Source organism: Lactuca serriola, chromosome 8, assembly GCF_051521515.1.
Source record: "Lactuca serriola cultivar US96UC23 chromosome 8, Lser_US96UC23_V15, whole genome shotgun sequence".
NCBI lineage: Eukaryota > Viridiplantae > Streptophyta > Magnoliopsida > Asterales > Asteraceae > Lactuca > Lactuca serriola.
In genome coordinates, this window is record NC_136415.1 from 92,897,971 (window position 1) to 92,915,178 (window position 17,208).

At 35.1% G+C, this 17,208-nt stretch overlaps 1 protein-coding gene across 1 annotated transcript in view; it reads right to left on the minus strand.

The window, feature by feature from the left end:
* Window positions 1-16,517: 16,517 nt before the first annotated feature.
* LOC145070778 (secoisolariciresinol dehydrogenase-like) overlaps window positions 16,518-17,208 on the minus strand; it is a 1,505-nt gene continuing 814 nt past the window's right edge. Inside the window, exon 3 of the mRNA XM_079017738.1 lies at window positions 16,518-17,208. This exon is cut by the window's right edge and continues 257 nt beyond it. Within this exon, the coding sequence (XP_078873864.1) occupies window positions 16,664-17,208 (545 nt within the window). The 3' untranslated portion in view covers window positions 16,518-16,663.

A 17,208-nucleotide genomic window follows, 5' to 3' on the forward strand; every position in this document is an offset into this window, starting at 1 on the left:
CTGGAATTGTAATTATAAGATAATTGCATTTGGGCTATAGATCACCTTGGAATAATAGGTTGGATGAATTCTATGGGGAAACCCATTAGAAATCGTCCAAGGGATATTCTAAAAGGGTCCATGGGCTGCTTAGGGCTTAAGCAGTCAGATTAGGGTTTCCTAGTTGAAAACCCTAATAGCCTACATGTATATATAGTACCCTTAAGCCCCAAAAACGTGGCTAAGAGTTTCACTAGGGTTTCTGGACGGTTTTGGGCAACCTCCTCTCTCCTTATTCTTCATCCTCTTGCTCTTGGTGTTTGTGAGCCATTAGAGGAGTGACACTTGTGACTCTAAGCTTTCTAAAGTCATTACAAGGAGGATTTGAGATTGTTATTACTACATAACAATCAAGGTAAGATCTAAAAACCCATTCTTATGTTAATATGATTAATAGTATGCTAGATCTAGGGTTTAAAGTCTTGGATGAATTGCATGTACAATAGAGAAACCTAGATCCAAGCATTAGGGTTTGCATGAGCACATAGGATGTTCTTATGGCTAAAACCCATCAGGTTTTGCATCTTGTCTTTTGAGGGATCGACCCTGTGATTGGTAGGAGGATGCCATTAGGGCATTGTAATCTGTGGTTGTAATTGCCATGTCTTGGGAAGAGTTTGTCTCAAGATTTTAGGAAGATATTGCAACGACATTTGAGGTGCAACAAATAGCGAGGGGGTTTTAGGGCCTTTTCCAAACTACCGAGACTATGGCAGAGATCACTGCCAAGTTTCAGGACAGAGCTTTGTTGGCTCCGCCGTATGCATAGGATGAGGAGATGAAGAAGGTGAGGTATCATGATATGTTGTGACATGATATTAGGGAGTTTGCTAGCTTTTCAGCTTGTCGGACTTTGGAGGACATGATAGCTAGAGCTTGAGAGCAGGAGAATGATTTGGAGCACCTCGGGAAGAGGAAGCCAGAACACGTGTAGTCAGTTGGGGGTCTTATGAAGAGACACAAGACTTTTGATCAGTGAGTGAGAGTAAAACATCCATAAAATGATGGGTTTAGAGCATTCTAACACTCTTATGGCGTGCATGCAACCCTAGAAACCTTGGATCTATATTTTCTCTATTATACATGCATACTTTAATTTTCCAAGGCTTTCATCCTAACTATCATATTATGGGGTATATGTAATATAAAAACTACTAGAATGACATACCTTTCTTGTAGCTTGGATTCTTTAAGACCTTGTGAGCCTAGCACCCCAAATGTGATGCCTCAAATGCTTCACACAACACCACAACTCTTGGAATAACTTGATAGAAGAACACTTGTGCACAAATTTTGGCTAGCCCTCACCCTTATGTCTTAGTGCCGATTTTGCTTGCCATGGGGCTCTTTATATAGTGTGCCACATGTAGGGTTACACCATGTAAACCCTAATGTGCATGACTTTTCATTTCCTTCGTGATCCATGGGTTTTAACTTCCATGGAGCATCCATGTAGCACCCTATGGATTTTAGCCCAATCTAATGAATCATGGATCATAAGCCCACTATATAAGAATGGATGATTTACCAAATCAATCCCCATATATTTAATTAGTCTCTTTTGATCACAAAATTAATTCAAAATTAGATCTTGATCAATACTAATTAAATAATATGATTTCATATTAATATATTAGAGCTTATAATATATTAACAAATCATAAGTTTTCTTTTTCTCATTTTGTCTATCCAATTGTTATGATGTCATCCAACCCAAATAGACCATGCTAAATCAGGTCAAGTACATACCAAATATAGTTATGGACTTAGACACCTTATCCAACATAAAAATCATGAAAAATTTAAACTTTTAAAAACAACCCAAAAATCATAAATTGTTTACAACATAGTTTTCAAAACATGTTCCATATTAGAGTTTCCCAAAATCATAAGTCAAAACACAAGGATGTGTACGGTCACGCCTTCGTCTTCTCGCGATCGTCTGAAGTACCTAAAACATAACCAAAAACTATAAGCCCAAAGCTTAGTGAGTTTCCCCCAAAGTACCAACGCAACATGTCAACACATAATCAAAATAACACCAACAAATAGCATGCATACAGAGCCTTCAGTCTGATTGGAACGACCCACTGGCCTACAGTCTATCTGGTACGCTCACAGGACCTTCAGCATGACCGGTACGCCTCACCGGTCCTTCAGTCTATCTGAAACATCCTCTGGGCCTTCGGCCTAACTAGTATGCCCATCAGTCTGCAGTCTATTTGGGACGCCCTGGGTCTCTCGGCCTTCACCACACAACAGGACCGCCTCAACCCAACACACCATCACATATCAACATATACCATATCAAACCCTAGCTAGCATATACAAACAGTCATACAGATCAATAAGCATAACACCATCCTATATACCATGATATAGAGCTAACAGATCACTACATCATGCAATCATGCTACAAACCATGATAACTATCCAAAGAGGCCGGCCTTGGTGCCTTCAACCCAAAAGTACACTGGGGAACACTTACCTTGCAAATCCATACAGGTAGGAGAAAATAATATTGCTCCACGAGTCAACTCTACATGTCACCTTCTGAAGTTTCCCAACGAGGCAAAAATCCCAGATCTACAAGCTTGATTCTACCCAAGGATCTTCAATGAATCTTCTTTCTTCCTTCAACACACCAAGAACACACACTTAATGTCATACCCTCGGACCAGGATGGCAAAAACGTCCGGGGGTAGATAACTTTCATGTATTGTATCATAACAATTGAGTAATAGTAAAGAAAGCAAACATAGCCATCATAAATATAATTAAAAGATTTACATCATTGTAATTGTTACATGTTTCAAAATTCAATTACAATATGATGACAAAAGATTTGTTTGACGCCTTAGCGTCCCATCCTCAAAAGCTGGTGGTTACCTATTTTTAATGATTCTCTGAGAATACAAGTAGTTTGAAAAAGTGTCAATAGGTAAGTTGGTGAGTTCATAAGAGTTTGTATGAATAATTTTAAGCCTTTCCTTGTAAAGTAATCATGTTTGTTTCCAAAAAATCCGATATTTTCCATAAAATGAGTTGTAGTCTTAAATGTTCCAAGACAGAAATGTACAAGTATTTTCCATACTTAAAATAGTAATATGCAGTTATATTCGTATATAAACCGTTTAAAGAAATGTGTTTTCGTGTCAAATAAACGTATCCTCGTTTTCCCATGTGAGTTTTCATAACTGTGCTAAAAATGAAGTTGTCTGTCGCGACGTTCTTCAGGCGTCGAAATGTTTATGACATTTGTCACCCATAACCTGCCGGTCTAACTATAGCTAAAAGTTAGGATGTGGGATCATCAGTCTTGTATAGATCTATACACAAGTATCACGCTCTCTTACGGGAGATTCCGATTATAAAACAGGACTTTCGTGTATACATCAGTTAGGTACGATGAAGACAATGTCTCACAAATTTATTCAACGAGAGTACATGTTTTTGTAATGAAAAAGTTTGTATATGTAATTATCCCCTTTTTCCAGGATAATTAAGGAATGGCATAAAACAATTATATATGTACTTTATATAATTACACCCTTTGCTCCACGGGTTACAAAAGTGATAAAGTTTCGTAAACTATACTTTATATAGTTTATTATAGTAAGAAATTTGTACCTAAAATATATATCTTTTTATATATTTTTCTAAGAATAATGCGGGGTGTTTCGAACTTGTTTTTCATATCTTTACATTTTTATCAAAACTTTGCATGTAAGAGTATACGAGTTTGGTAGTCGAGTCGTTTCACGTATTTATCACTTTTTGTAAAAATAGTATAAACGTATTTAAATGTTTTCGTTTTAACATTAATTTTCTTTGTATCCCATAAAATGAGTTGTAGAAATGGTTAAAAATCAAAAGGCCAATCATACTTCGTTCCAATATCAAGTCTTAGAGTCAAGATTGTGACTTGAGTGAAAAAGTCTTAAGTAGGTTTGTAACACTTATCAAATGTAGAATAAGAAAAATTCTTATTCTTGTACATTTGAAATTGGTAAGTTGTGATGTCTTGGATAAGACAAAGACCAACTAGGACCAATTTGTGAAGTGTTTTTGTCTTTATAATAACTGCACTAACTCTTGAATATTTGATTGTCAAGAAATGATTCTTGACAAAGAGAATCATATATGTCAAGAGGTCAGTGGGAGTTTTAATGATCTTGAAAAAGGTTTCAAGAACAAATCAAGAATAAACCTTATCGATCATCACTAGCGCGCGACTTGAGGTTTACAACCTATCGTGTTGACATTATTTTGTTTCTGTGTCATTCCAATTGAGTTAATTATGCATGTGATCTCTATGAGTTCTCATGTGAATGCATAAAGACAAAGCACCTTGATCGATGGAAAGTACATTGATATGTAAGGATAAGTTGCTAAACTACTTGGAAGACATGGTGGGCAATCGTGTCACCATAAGGCAAGAAATCAAGATTAAGAAAGTTCAATCCATATGAGTTTGGATTTGTCGCAAACTTTGGTTTTGGCAAATTCACATGGATAGGAACTCATACACCATAAAATCTAAGTGTCATAAGATTCCCTCCTTCATGAAAATGACTATGAGGAAATGCTTTCACTAAGAGAGATTTTAAGAAGATAGCAATTGTGAAAATTGTATTCTCAAATTCGATTATGGTTACGGCATCCCTTTCCATAGTTCGAATTGTGAGATTTGACAATTAGTTTGAACATTTGGAACTTAGTAACATAAGTTCTGAATTGTTTAAGCACACATATGAGCTATCTAAGGCAAAGGTGTATAAGTTTGAGATGCTTAGATAAAGGATTATCGAAGCATCTGGTATTAGAAATATGAATTTTGTGGAATTCAATTAACATTGTTTTTTTTCTAGAAGTTCAGCTATTTTCTGAATACATGTCAAAGCTAGTGGGAGCATAAGTGTTATGCTTATATAATAATAATCATCATGATAGTGGGAGCATAAGTGTTATGCTTGTATGATTATTACGGCAAAGTATTCCAAGTTTGCAATATTAATTATAGAAAAACAAAGATTCAATTTACAAAGTTGCATGGTTTGAAAAGTTGTTTTGCTATAATTAAGAGAGAGAATATTATACTTCGTTTCAAAATCTAAAGCTTAGATTGAGAAATTTTAATAAATTTAGTCAAAGGATACATAGTGTGTTCTTAAATTTCGATTATGATTACGGCATCCCTCTTCATAGTTCGAATTGTGAGAACGTGACACATAAAATATTATGGCAGAAGATTGATAAAGTATCATATCTTTATGTAAGACATTATGCATCGTGTCCCATATGCTTCAGGTATAGAATCAATTGAAAATGCTATAATATTTGATCATTCTAAAATTTTTCAAATGTCTAGCGCATTAAAAGGGAAAAAAAACACTAGAATCGGTTTTGACTAAAATAATTAAACAACTATCAAAGGACGATCCAAAGTTCGCTGAGGATTGGTCTCTTGTGAGTAGTTGGAAGTATGGTATTGGATGGAACATATTGACATTATTATGAATAGATAAGATTCTATTAAGAATGAGTTGTCATATGGAAAATGTGGAAATGTTTCCATATTGGGAGTTGGATATTGAGAATCTATGTCTAGATTAGAAACTTTTATGCAAGAAGGATGTTCAAAGGAATGTACTTTGAATGTGAGACTTCACGTCTATGGATTTGTCTTGTAACAATTTATGATAGAGTACTTTGTAATTTCGTTGGCCAAGTCTTGGTGACTTTTGTGCTATGACTTTGCGAAAGGATCGTTGCATAAAATGTTAGAATCTAGCATATTCTAATAGTAGCAAAGAACCTTGTGTTCTTACACTAATGGTAAGGATTGGGAATTGTGAAATGAGCATCATTGAAAAATTTTAATTTTCAATTGATCTATTTCACAAAGCATGGACCATAGGAAACAAAGTGTGCATGCTTGGAGCATGGGACAATTGTTGTTGTAGTTCAAGTAATGAGTTGATTATCCGAAAAATTAAATGATAAATAATGAGTAGTCAATATGGTGGATAAATAGAAGTGTTTTATATACTCTCATGAGTTTGGGGCCATATAGGATTAAGTATTATTGTTATGTTTCAGTTTGCATGTTTTGACTTTCAGAATAACTGGGTTATTCAAACATCCACAGTCGGTCATACGTTGGGAGTAGGTATGAAGGAAGACTGTCATGAATCTGTCTGTAGATTGTCTGAAGTGTTTAGACATGGCACAAGTTTGTTGCAGAGTTCATGAGTGCTTTGATAAGATTAGAGTATTGGATTAAACCCACGCTCACTTGGATCACTTCATGGATTTATCACGAGTGATTAGTGAGACGATAATATTGTATAATATTTAAACCGAGACGTGTGAGTTGCTATTTGTTGGTCGGTTGCACATTGATGATAAGTAAACGCACCAGTAACTTGGTGTTATAAAACTTATTGTTGTGTGTGATTCGATCAGTGAATGCAAGCAAGCATATGAGTCAAAGTTTATCCATTTCTTTTACCCAAAGTGGGATAAAAGCAATATATGTGGGGCCCTCGATGATTTAGTGATGACACCTAAGCGCTTGGCCAAGCCGGGACTAAGTTGATGTGTTCAATTGTAGTCTGTTGTCAGTCGTCATAAATCGGAAGTTGGGAAACGGTATAGAGAGAATGATTAAAATGCATGTCTTATGTCTATAAGATATCTTAAGAATGGAGGAATATATGATCCCTTATCTAAAGGACACGCTATCTGATAAGATCAGAGTTGACAGCGGCTTTTGAAAGCTACGATTGCTGATCAGGTTCTGAAGTCATACGGAAAATAGTTATTAGACTTATCCAAGTGGGAGACTGTTGGATTAGTGTCTAAGTCCATAACTATTTTGGTATGTACTTGACCCGATTATGAGCATGGTCCTTTTGGGTTGCTTTTACCATAGCAATATGTAGGATGAATAAAGGAGAAAGGTTTAATTATGATTTATTAATATATTATGAGAATAATATATTAAAGGAGAAATCATATTGTTTAATTAATATTAGTCAAGAATTAATTAAGAATTAATTTTGTGGCTAAAAGAGATTAATTAAACTTAGGGGACTGGAGTTATAATTATAAGATAATTATAATTGGGCTATGGATCACCTAATAAAATATAGGTTGGACGAATTCTATGGGAAGCCCATTAGAAATCGTCCAAGGGATATGTTAAAGGAGTTCATGGGCTGCTTAGGGCTTAAGCAGCCAGATTAGGGTTTCCTAGTTGTAAACCCTAATAGCCTACATGTATATAAAGGACCCTTAAGCCCCAAAAACGTGGACAAAACTTCCTTTAGGGTTTCCAGCCGTTTTTGGTGCCTCCTCTCTCCTCCCTCTTCATCCAAGTTGCTTAGTGGTGTTTGTGACTCCATTAGAGGTGCAACACTTGAGGCACTAAGCTTTCTAAAGCTAAGGATTGATTGTTATTGCTATATAACAATCTAAGGTCATATCTAAACTCTATTTTATGTTAATATTATTAATTGTATGTTAGATCTAGGGTTTATAGCTTTGGATATTCAATTGCATGTTTATTAGACAAACTAGATCCAAAAGCTATTAGGGTTTGCATGGACACCATAGGAACGATGTTTTGCACAAAACCCAGCAGTTACATTGTGAATTCACTTGTACACGGTTAAAATTTAGACCTTGCTTGTTCAAAAAAAATTCCAGTTGTTACACTTAAGCTCAAAACACACACTCAAGGGATTAGGGTTTGCAAAAACTTCACAAGGGGAGTGGAGGCTGGAGAGGTGAGGGAAATGAGGTTATAAGGATGGTTATATAGGGGCTCAACCCTAAAATTTAGGTTTTCCTAACCTGGTGAGTATGCCCCGTGTACGCTGATGTACGCCCAGTGTACTAGGTCGCCCTAGTCTACACCCATTCAGTCGCTTCTAGTCGAGTCCAATGCTTCCAAACCATAAATTTGGTCCCATAGGACTAAGTTTCCATGTAAAGTTGCTAACGTTACGTCCATGCATGGTGTCATGAAGCTAGAAACACCAAAACTAAGCTATATAAGAGGTCTAGGGCATGGGGAAGGGCCAAGGCTTGATAAATCTAGCAACTTTAAGCCTCATAAGCTCATAAGTTCCTAGATCTAAAGTCATAACTTCATGATACACTCAAATCCCAAGAATGAATTCAATATGGCCCAAAAGTAACAAAATACAACCCTAAATGAAGATTTAAGCAATTGAAAGCCAAGGTATCAACTTTTTACCTTAAATGAGTCAGAAATGCAGCTCAAACTCTGGATCTACTAGCTTCCTCTTGAATTCCCAAGTTTCTTTTTCCTTTTCAAGCTTCAAAATCACAAAGAACACACAACAATGGCTCACAACTCACAAGCACTCAAAAGTGGATTAGGGTTTCGTGGCTAAGGTTTGGGGTGATGGAGGCTGCAAATGAGGCCACCCTTTGGAGGTTAAGGTGTTTAAATAGGGTGAAAACCCTGAAAATTAGGGTTTCACTCTGGTAGCCCTACTCGTCGAGTTGAGGCTCTCGACTCATCGAGTAGTCTTCAAGTCCCGCATCCAAATTTCATTTCTACTTTACGACTTTGGGGCCTCCAACTCGTCGAGTCCCTTTGCAAAAATGAATAATTTGTTTTAAAATACATACCAAGATCCGGGCATTACATGCAAACGAAACCGAATCTTGATCCAAAAAGGCCCAAGTTACCTCAAGGTCCACACTTGGCCCAATTTTCCAAATTGGGCCCCAACTCCTTATTAGGCCTTATCATAAGGTCTGATTCTCTAATTAGCCTAAAATACAACTTTCGAGATAGTCCATTAGGGCCCAAGTATAAAATCCCAACATATGGCCCAATACCTGATGCCCAAAGCAAAGAAGCCCAAAACAGTCGTGTACGCGGGTCGTACGTTGGAGGTACGCTTATCGTACACGAGACCTCGCATTAACCAAGTTACGGGGAGACTGACCAAGTATGCGGGGCGTACTCCTCCCTACACGGGGCATACCCTCGCATAGCCTAAAACATTGTTAAGTGCTTAATGGCTTAAGCACTTAAGCCCAAACTTCAGATCCACGACTCAAAAGCACTCTAGAACCATAAAGGCTTAAACTTTAAGACCGTGGTCGACCAAAAAGGGCTTAATACATGGTCTTAATCCATTTAGACCTCCTACAAAGAACAAGGGACCAAACTAGCTCAAGGGACCTCATTTTTATATCTTAGAACCCATCCTATGGTCTGAAAGGACAACCCAAAACGTCCAAAATGAAGAATGCATAACAATGGGATTTTTGGGACAAGAAGAACACCAAAAAGCTACTACAACAAGATCTAAGCAATCCAAGTACAAAGGTAGAAGCTTTTTACCTTCTGGAGCTTCTTCATGAAGTATTGATCCAAGATCTACAAGCTTGCTTCACTCTTCAATTACCTTGATGTAACTTCTTATTCTCCAACCACACAAGAAGCACACTATTAGCTCATACACACACTCTAAAGAAGCTAGGGTTTTGCCAAAATGAATCAAGAACTTGGAGGCTAGAAAAAGATAGGAGAAATGAACCATAAGGTGCTTGAATACCTCACTAACATCAAGAATTAGTGTTTTCACCCGTACATACGCACGCCATGTGTACATATGCATACACCCAACATACTAGGTGCATCCTAGTATGCTTAGCGTACTCACATGTACGCCCAACGTACAGCTCTTGCTCCATAAATCACCATTTTACCACTAGGGCTTCCCATGGCCACTTCATTCTAAACCAAGGACCAAAAATGACATAATTGAAACTCAAGGGATGGATTTCAAATTACTTGAAAATTGGGGTGTTACACTTGGGTTTATGGCTTTGTAGGAAAGACCCATCTTACCGGTAAAAATGATTTTTCTGGTCCAAACCAAACGGTCTTTCCGGCCCATTCAGCCGAAAAGACCTTTATGGGTCTATAAATACATTTATCAAATGGGACCTTAGTCAGTTTAACCAAACTCCAAGTCAAGCTCATTATGATGTTGTTCTTCATGTGTTAAGATATCTTAAAGGTTCTATAGATCAAGGGCTTCATTTTAAAGCTAACTCTCTTTACAACATTGAAGCCTAATGTGACTCCAATTGGGTCACTTGTCCTCTTACACGACACTCTATCAGTGGATTATTTATCATGTTTGGTGGTAATCTTATTCCATGGAAGTCTGAGAAACAGGTCATTGTTTCTTTGTCATCTGTTAAGGCGGAGTACATATCTATGTGACGTGTTTGTGCAAAACTTGCAGGTATTAATCGGTTGTTTGTTGAGTTTAAAGCGCCATAAATAACACTTATTCATTTGAAATGTGATAACAAAGCAGCAATATACATTGCTACTAACCTTGTTTATCAAGAACACACAAAGCATATCGAGTTAGACGATCGCTTTGTTAGAGAGAAACTTAAAGTAGGACTCATTTCCTTATCACATGTTTCAACTCAACATCATTTAGCTTATATAATGACAAAACCTCTCAATGGACCACATCATCAACATGCTACATACAAGTTGGGTTTGTTTTCACCAACTCCAACTTGAGGGGGTTGTTAGCTTAATCAGCTCAAGAATGACTTATTTGGCGTAGCCAAGATTTTGTTTTAGGATAGGCCAAATAATCTACAAAATATGAATTAGTACCAAAATACTTCAAATGATAACAAAATATAACAATATATGCATTCTAAGTAAATTGTTAATTTAAGTTGCACATGATGATCTCATACATCATTAAAATCATCCAAAAGGGAGACTATACTGAAAAACTTACCGATATCTAAAATAGTTCACCTCTTGGTAAAACATTACATGTGAATCTAATCTTTTTTGCTTTGTGTGATTAATTAACAAAATTTATTAATCATAAAAATAATCCAATTACAAACATAATCTTATATTCTTATACAAAATAAACTTATATGTAGTACAATAATACAAATAATTAACTCATAGCAGCAATTAATAACCCAATTAACTCATAGCAGCAAGATTAGTCGAATAGTAGCAGGTTTAACAACAGGGCTAAAGGTTTCTTTGTAGTCAACACTAGGTCTTTGATGAAAACCCTTAACCACTAAACGAGCTTTCAATTTATCCACAGTTCCATCTGGTTTGAATTTGGTGCGGTAGACCATGTATGATTGCGCATGAGAGCTTCATGTTCAGATTGCATGGCTTGACGCCATTGAGGATGTTTAAGAGCTTGATTAATAGTTCGTGGTTCAGGAAATGGTTGAGCTACAGAGTTAAATAAGACAAAATCGTTGTTGTGATATTTGGATTGGGTTTGGGGTGTGGTCGTATGTTATGAGATGGGTTGGATTAATTGGATTTCCGGGTGCGGGAGAGATAATAGGTGGATTTTCTTGAGGAATTGGATCAGCGGGAAGGGGTTCAGGTGGGATGGGGGCTGAATTGGAGTTGGATGGGAGAGGTATGTGGTCAATTTGCAACCAGGTGTCAGGTTCAGGAGATGGAGGAAGGGAGGTGTAGGTGAGAGTTAGGTATGGAAAGATATCTTCAACAAAGTGGACATGGCGGGATGTATATATTTTATGTGTGAGATGGTTTAGGAGATGATGAGCACTTTGAGAGGAGGAGTAACCAATGAAAACACAGGGTTTGGATTTCGGTTGGAGTTTGTAGGTGTTATATGGACGAAGCCATGGGTATGCAATACAACCAAAGCAATGGAGTTTAGAGTAGTTGGGAATATAGTTAAAAAGGAGAAGGTGTGGGGAGTCATTTTGTAAGGTTGTAGTGGGAAGCTTATTTATGAGATAAGTAGCAGTAGTGACAACAAAAGTCCAGAATTTTATAGGCATTTGAGCATGATATAAAAGAGAAAGGGCGGTTTCAACTATATAGCGGTGGCATCTTTCTGCATAACCATTATGTTTAGGAGTATGGGGAGGTGATGTGAGATGGGTTATGTCACAAAAAGTAAGGTGGCTTGCAAGTTTGATATATTCTCCTCCATTATCAGAGAAAAGTTGTTTGATTTTGGTTTGAAAGAAATTGTCAACTAAGGATTGGAAGCGAATGAAGGTAGTGAGTGAGTCAGATTTATGTTTGAGTGGGTATAACCACGTATATTTGTGAAGTGGTCTACAAAGATTATATAATACTTGAAATCATCAAAGGAGGTTATAGGAGCAGACCATACATCTGAATAAATAAGTTGTAAAGGTTGAGTAGAAATAAGAGAATTGCTATTAAAAGGAAGCTTATGACTTTTATTAATGCAACAGGAGTTACAATTATTTTGCCTAGACTTAATAAGAGGAAAAATAGATGCTAGGTGATTCAAGACTTGGAGATGTGGATGGCCAAGCCGATGATGTCAAGAGATTGACTTTTGAGTGTGAAGTAGTAGAGGATGGGCAGTGGAACAAAGCTCTAATACCATATAAGTGGAACAATTGATTAATGATTTGTTATATACATTGATTAGAGAAAACGTATATATATACAAGAACATATCCTATTTTGGTGGATGTATAACATGTTAGTATAAATTCTTCATTTTTCGTCCTTGAAAGGTTCATGTAAAGAAAAATTAGATGCAAACGATGTGGTTGAGGCTCGAGTTGGACTCGATTCCCTTAAACAGATTCGTCGTCTGTTCCCAGGGTACAACAACCTAAACAGTATTGTGTACTGCCGGATATCACCACTTGCCTGAAAGAATCGCCGGAAGCAGGAGTGCAGAGAAGGAAGAAGAAGAAGAGTAATTTCATTCGTGTGTTTAGTTGAATCGTGAAACGGAAAGAAATCGCTAATTGATTGAGCGTTTAATGGCAATAAATGTCATTAATTACGCAATCAATGCATCCATTACATAATTCAAAAATAGGGACCAAAACTAAATGTCGAGTTTTCGGAGCTGCATTCGTGTCTGCAGGTCGCGCCCATGCACGAGTTCGGTGTTTTTGGTCTACGGAACCAAGATTTGCACCCCCCTGCGTGCAGGTAGGAATTGTAGCATAACCATAAACACAAGCTTGTAAGCCTTCCATGCAGTGAAGCTTATAAACCTTGTTGAGTTTGGTCTCTCTACCAATGTGGGACTCATTCCCACATTCCTCTCTTTTGCTAAACTTATTCTCAAATACCCATCTTTGAGTATCGATATCTCATTCACTTATACTCTATTTTGGACATATAATATATCGTTTCGAAGTCCTCATGGAGGAGAACACAAACCCACTTAAAGTTCGTTATATATACAACATATGTATATATTTATATATGTCCAAAGTTAGTAAAAAATATAAATATTTTTACTAAATTTCCAACATAACAAACTCAGTGAGGACTTATTCTGAGTGACTTAGTGTAGCTATTATCTACAACAATATAAATACAAAGATACAAAGGTATGAATCACGTTTTTATGTTGATAAACCTAAATTGGAAAGATGTAAGCTGACTAAAAACCCATTGTAATAAAAATAAAAACAAATAATTAAGTAATTAAGATAATATAACAAAAAAAATAATAAACTAATCTCATGAATTAATCCACAATGGAAATAGAATGAAATACTAGTAGAAAACTCGCGGCTACACCGCTTTCGGGGTAAGATGGGAAAAATCAGTAAACTTTAAAAGATATGTACTGAAATTGTAAATCACAACAAAAAGGGGAGAAAGTTGACAACACCTAAAATTAGATATCAAAAGTGTACAACCAAAGAAGGGACACTGGTGGATAAAATTCAAAATGTTGTCACAATAATATTAAAGTTGCCAAAGTTGGAAAAATATGGTGGCAAAATTCAAAATGAGGTTTTTTTGTATTTTTTATGTCAAAATGTAAAAGTTTTGAGTACAAGGATGGAAAGTGTCAGATTCATTAAAGATTTGTGGCAAAAATATCAAAATGTAAAACTTTTAACTATGAGGACTAAAAGTGTCAAAGTCAGTAAAGATTTGTAGCAAAAAACTAAAGGCACTAAAACTTAATCAAAACAAAAAAAGTAAAAGTTTTGACTTTAGGGACGAAAAGTGTCAAATTTACTTAAGTTTTATGGCAACAACCTAAAGGCCGAAACATTTCTGTTGCTAAGGCCCTTTAGATTTAATATATACTAGAAAAGGACGCGCCGCTCTGCCGCTTTTTAAAGATGCCAAAATTGGATAAATATAGTGGTAAAGTTCTAAAAGTGGTTTTTTTTTGTTTTTTAGTCAAAATGTAAAAGTTTTGATTACAAGGATTAAAGTGTCAAATTCATTATAGCTTTGTGGCAAAAACACTAAAATGTAAAACTTTTGACTGTAAGGACTAAAAGTGCCAAAGTCACTAAAGATTTGTGGCAAAAACTTAACGTCATAGAAACTTACTCAAAACATAAAAATATAAAAGTTTTGATTTTAGGGACAAAAAATGTCAAATGCACCAAACATTTGTGGCAAAATCCTAAAATCAAAAGATTTACTGTTCCTAAGGTCCTTTAGATTTAATATATATATATATATATATATATATATATATATATATATATATATATATATATATATATATATATATATGTGTGTGTGTGTGTGTGTGTGTGTTCAGGTTCATTTGAGACCATTCTAATTTTGTGAGACCGTGAGACCAAATCTAAAAATAATTTTAAAATGCAAAATAAATGGAAAAATCCAAAAATTCTTTTTTTAAATATTATTTTCGAAACTTGAATTAACTAAAAAAATAAAAAAAATCCCGTTTTTTTTTAAAATCCGTGAAATATTCTAATAGAATATTACACTGACATATTCTAAAAAAATAATTTTAAAATGCAAAATAAATGGAAAAATCAAAAAAATCTTTTTTAAAATATTATTTTCGGAACTTGAATTAACTAAAAAAATTTTAAAAAATAAAAAAAATAACGTGAAATATTCTAATAGAATATTACACTGTACATATTCTAAAAAATAATTTTAAAATGCAAATTAAATGGAAAAATCCAAAAATTCTTTTTTTAAATATTATTTTCGGAACTTTAATTAACTAAAAAAAATAAAAAAAATATGTCTCACGGTCTCATAAAATTAGACCGTCTCACATTAACCTAACTCTATATATATATATATATATATATATATATATATATATATATATATATATATATATATATATATATATATATATAATGGGTGAGGCAAACTATTCAAAAACCGGCAACACCAAGTCTTTAGTTGGCAAAGTGTATGAAACTAATATAAATTTCCGTACTTCGCTTCTGAAAATTAAAAATATTGAAAGTTAAAGATATAATTAAGACAATAAAAGTTTATCCTGACATAATTTATAAGATTTATTAATTCTATATTTCCGACACCATTTAGGCCGAACTCATTTATATATTTTTGAAACAAATGATTGAGAGAATTTTAAGGGTTAAACATATAACTTCCCATACACAAAAAATTTAAGAGAAATAAGTGTCGTGTGGTTTATGCGTAGGGGAGAAAAGTTTATGGATTGTTTTTATAACTTTGATGGGTTTATGAATAAAAAGGAAAATTCAAAGGGCCATTTTCGTAAATAAGATTCAAAGCATTTGAGACATAGGTAAGTTCAAGATAGAGTAGCACAATAATAAAACCCAAATATAAAACATAAAAATAATATGTATAGGCTCAAGATAAAGAAACATCATCATAATAAAACTTAAATATAGAAATAACTTTCTTGTATATAAATATAAGGTGGGCCATATAAAGCCTACTTTCTTTTACTTAATATAATTATATATTATATATAAAACTTTATATTTGTATGTGGCCAAGACCAATCCAATCCATATGACTACGCGCCCGTAATTGTCATTATTATGTATAGAAGGGTTTTTATGTAATTTAACTTATATTTTGTTAAGAAGTTAGTTGTAACTGTTTTGATTTCTTTCTCTATATGTATTGACTCCATGTGTGAATGAGTTAAAGCGTGTTTGACATAGAACTTTTGGAAGCGTTTGGGAGTTTTTAGTTTTTAGCTTTTGATAAAACGTTTTAGTTTAAACAAAAAGTTTCGTTTGACAATACGAGCGTTTAGCTTTTAGTTTTAACAAACGCTCCGATTCTAAAAGCTACTTCATGTAGCGTTTAACAAAACGTTCTTGAGCTTTTAAAATCAATTTCCATAATTACACTTAAAAATAGATTTATATATTTATTTACTTTTAATAAATTGTGATTTTATGTAATTTTATATATTTCAAAAGTTTCTAGCTACTTTTGTCAAACATTCATATAACAATTAAAAGCTACATTTTCCCGCTACAAGCTACCTGCTACACGCTACCAGCTAACCACTAACCGCTTCCAGATAATAGCTACTTTTGCCAAACACGCCCTTAATGAGAAAATTTTATATTCTCTCAATCAGACAATCACTTTAGTTCATCTTTCTGATTTTTACACATGCATGTATAAAATGGGAAAGGATCTATATATAAACTCAATTACAATATTCCTTGACTAAAAAGTAAAAAGTTAGTAATGGAAAGTGGTAGTCTTACTAATAAATTTAGCTCATTAAAAAGTGAATAATAATAGTAGACATGTTTGTACTGATCAGTGTTGTTTATGTGGGACAGTAAATTTGAAGTTTTTGACGGATGTAAAACCACCATCGACCACCAGGTTGTGGCCGTTGACATATTTAGCCTCATCGGAAGCAAGATAAACAGCAGCATCCGCCACATCTCCGGGCTCACAGTAACTTCCCTTAAATTCCCCGGCGTTCTGCACCATACTCGTGATTTCTTCTTCTTCCAGATCCGGAAAATATCGTGCCAGTTCATCTCTCACTAATGTCGTCGGAATCGCAAAAGGCGATATACAGTTAATCCGAACACCATGCTGTGAAAGCTCCGACGCCAAAGATTTCACGATTCCGACAACAGTAAATTTCGATATGGAGTACGTATGTTGTGCCAATCCTCCTAATACTCCGGTCACACTAGCAGTGCACAGAATGGATCCGGTTTCACGGGGAATCATTACCCGTGACGCATGCTTGATTCCGGCGAGAACGCCGCGGACGTTGACCGACATGACCTGGTCAAACGTCTCTAGGTCGAGGTCGAGTATGGTAGGTGGAGTCCGGCATGGTATTC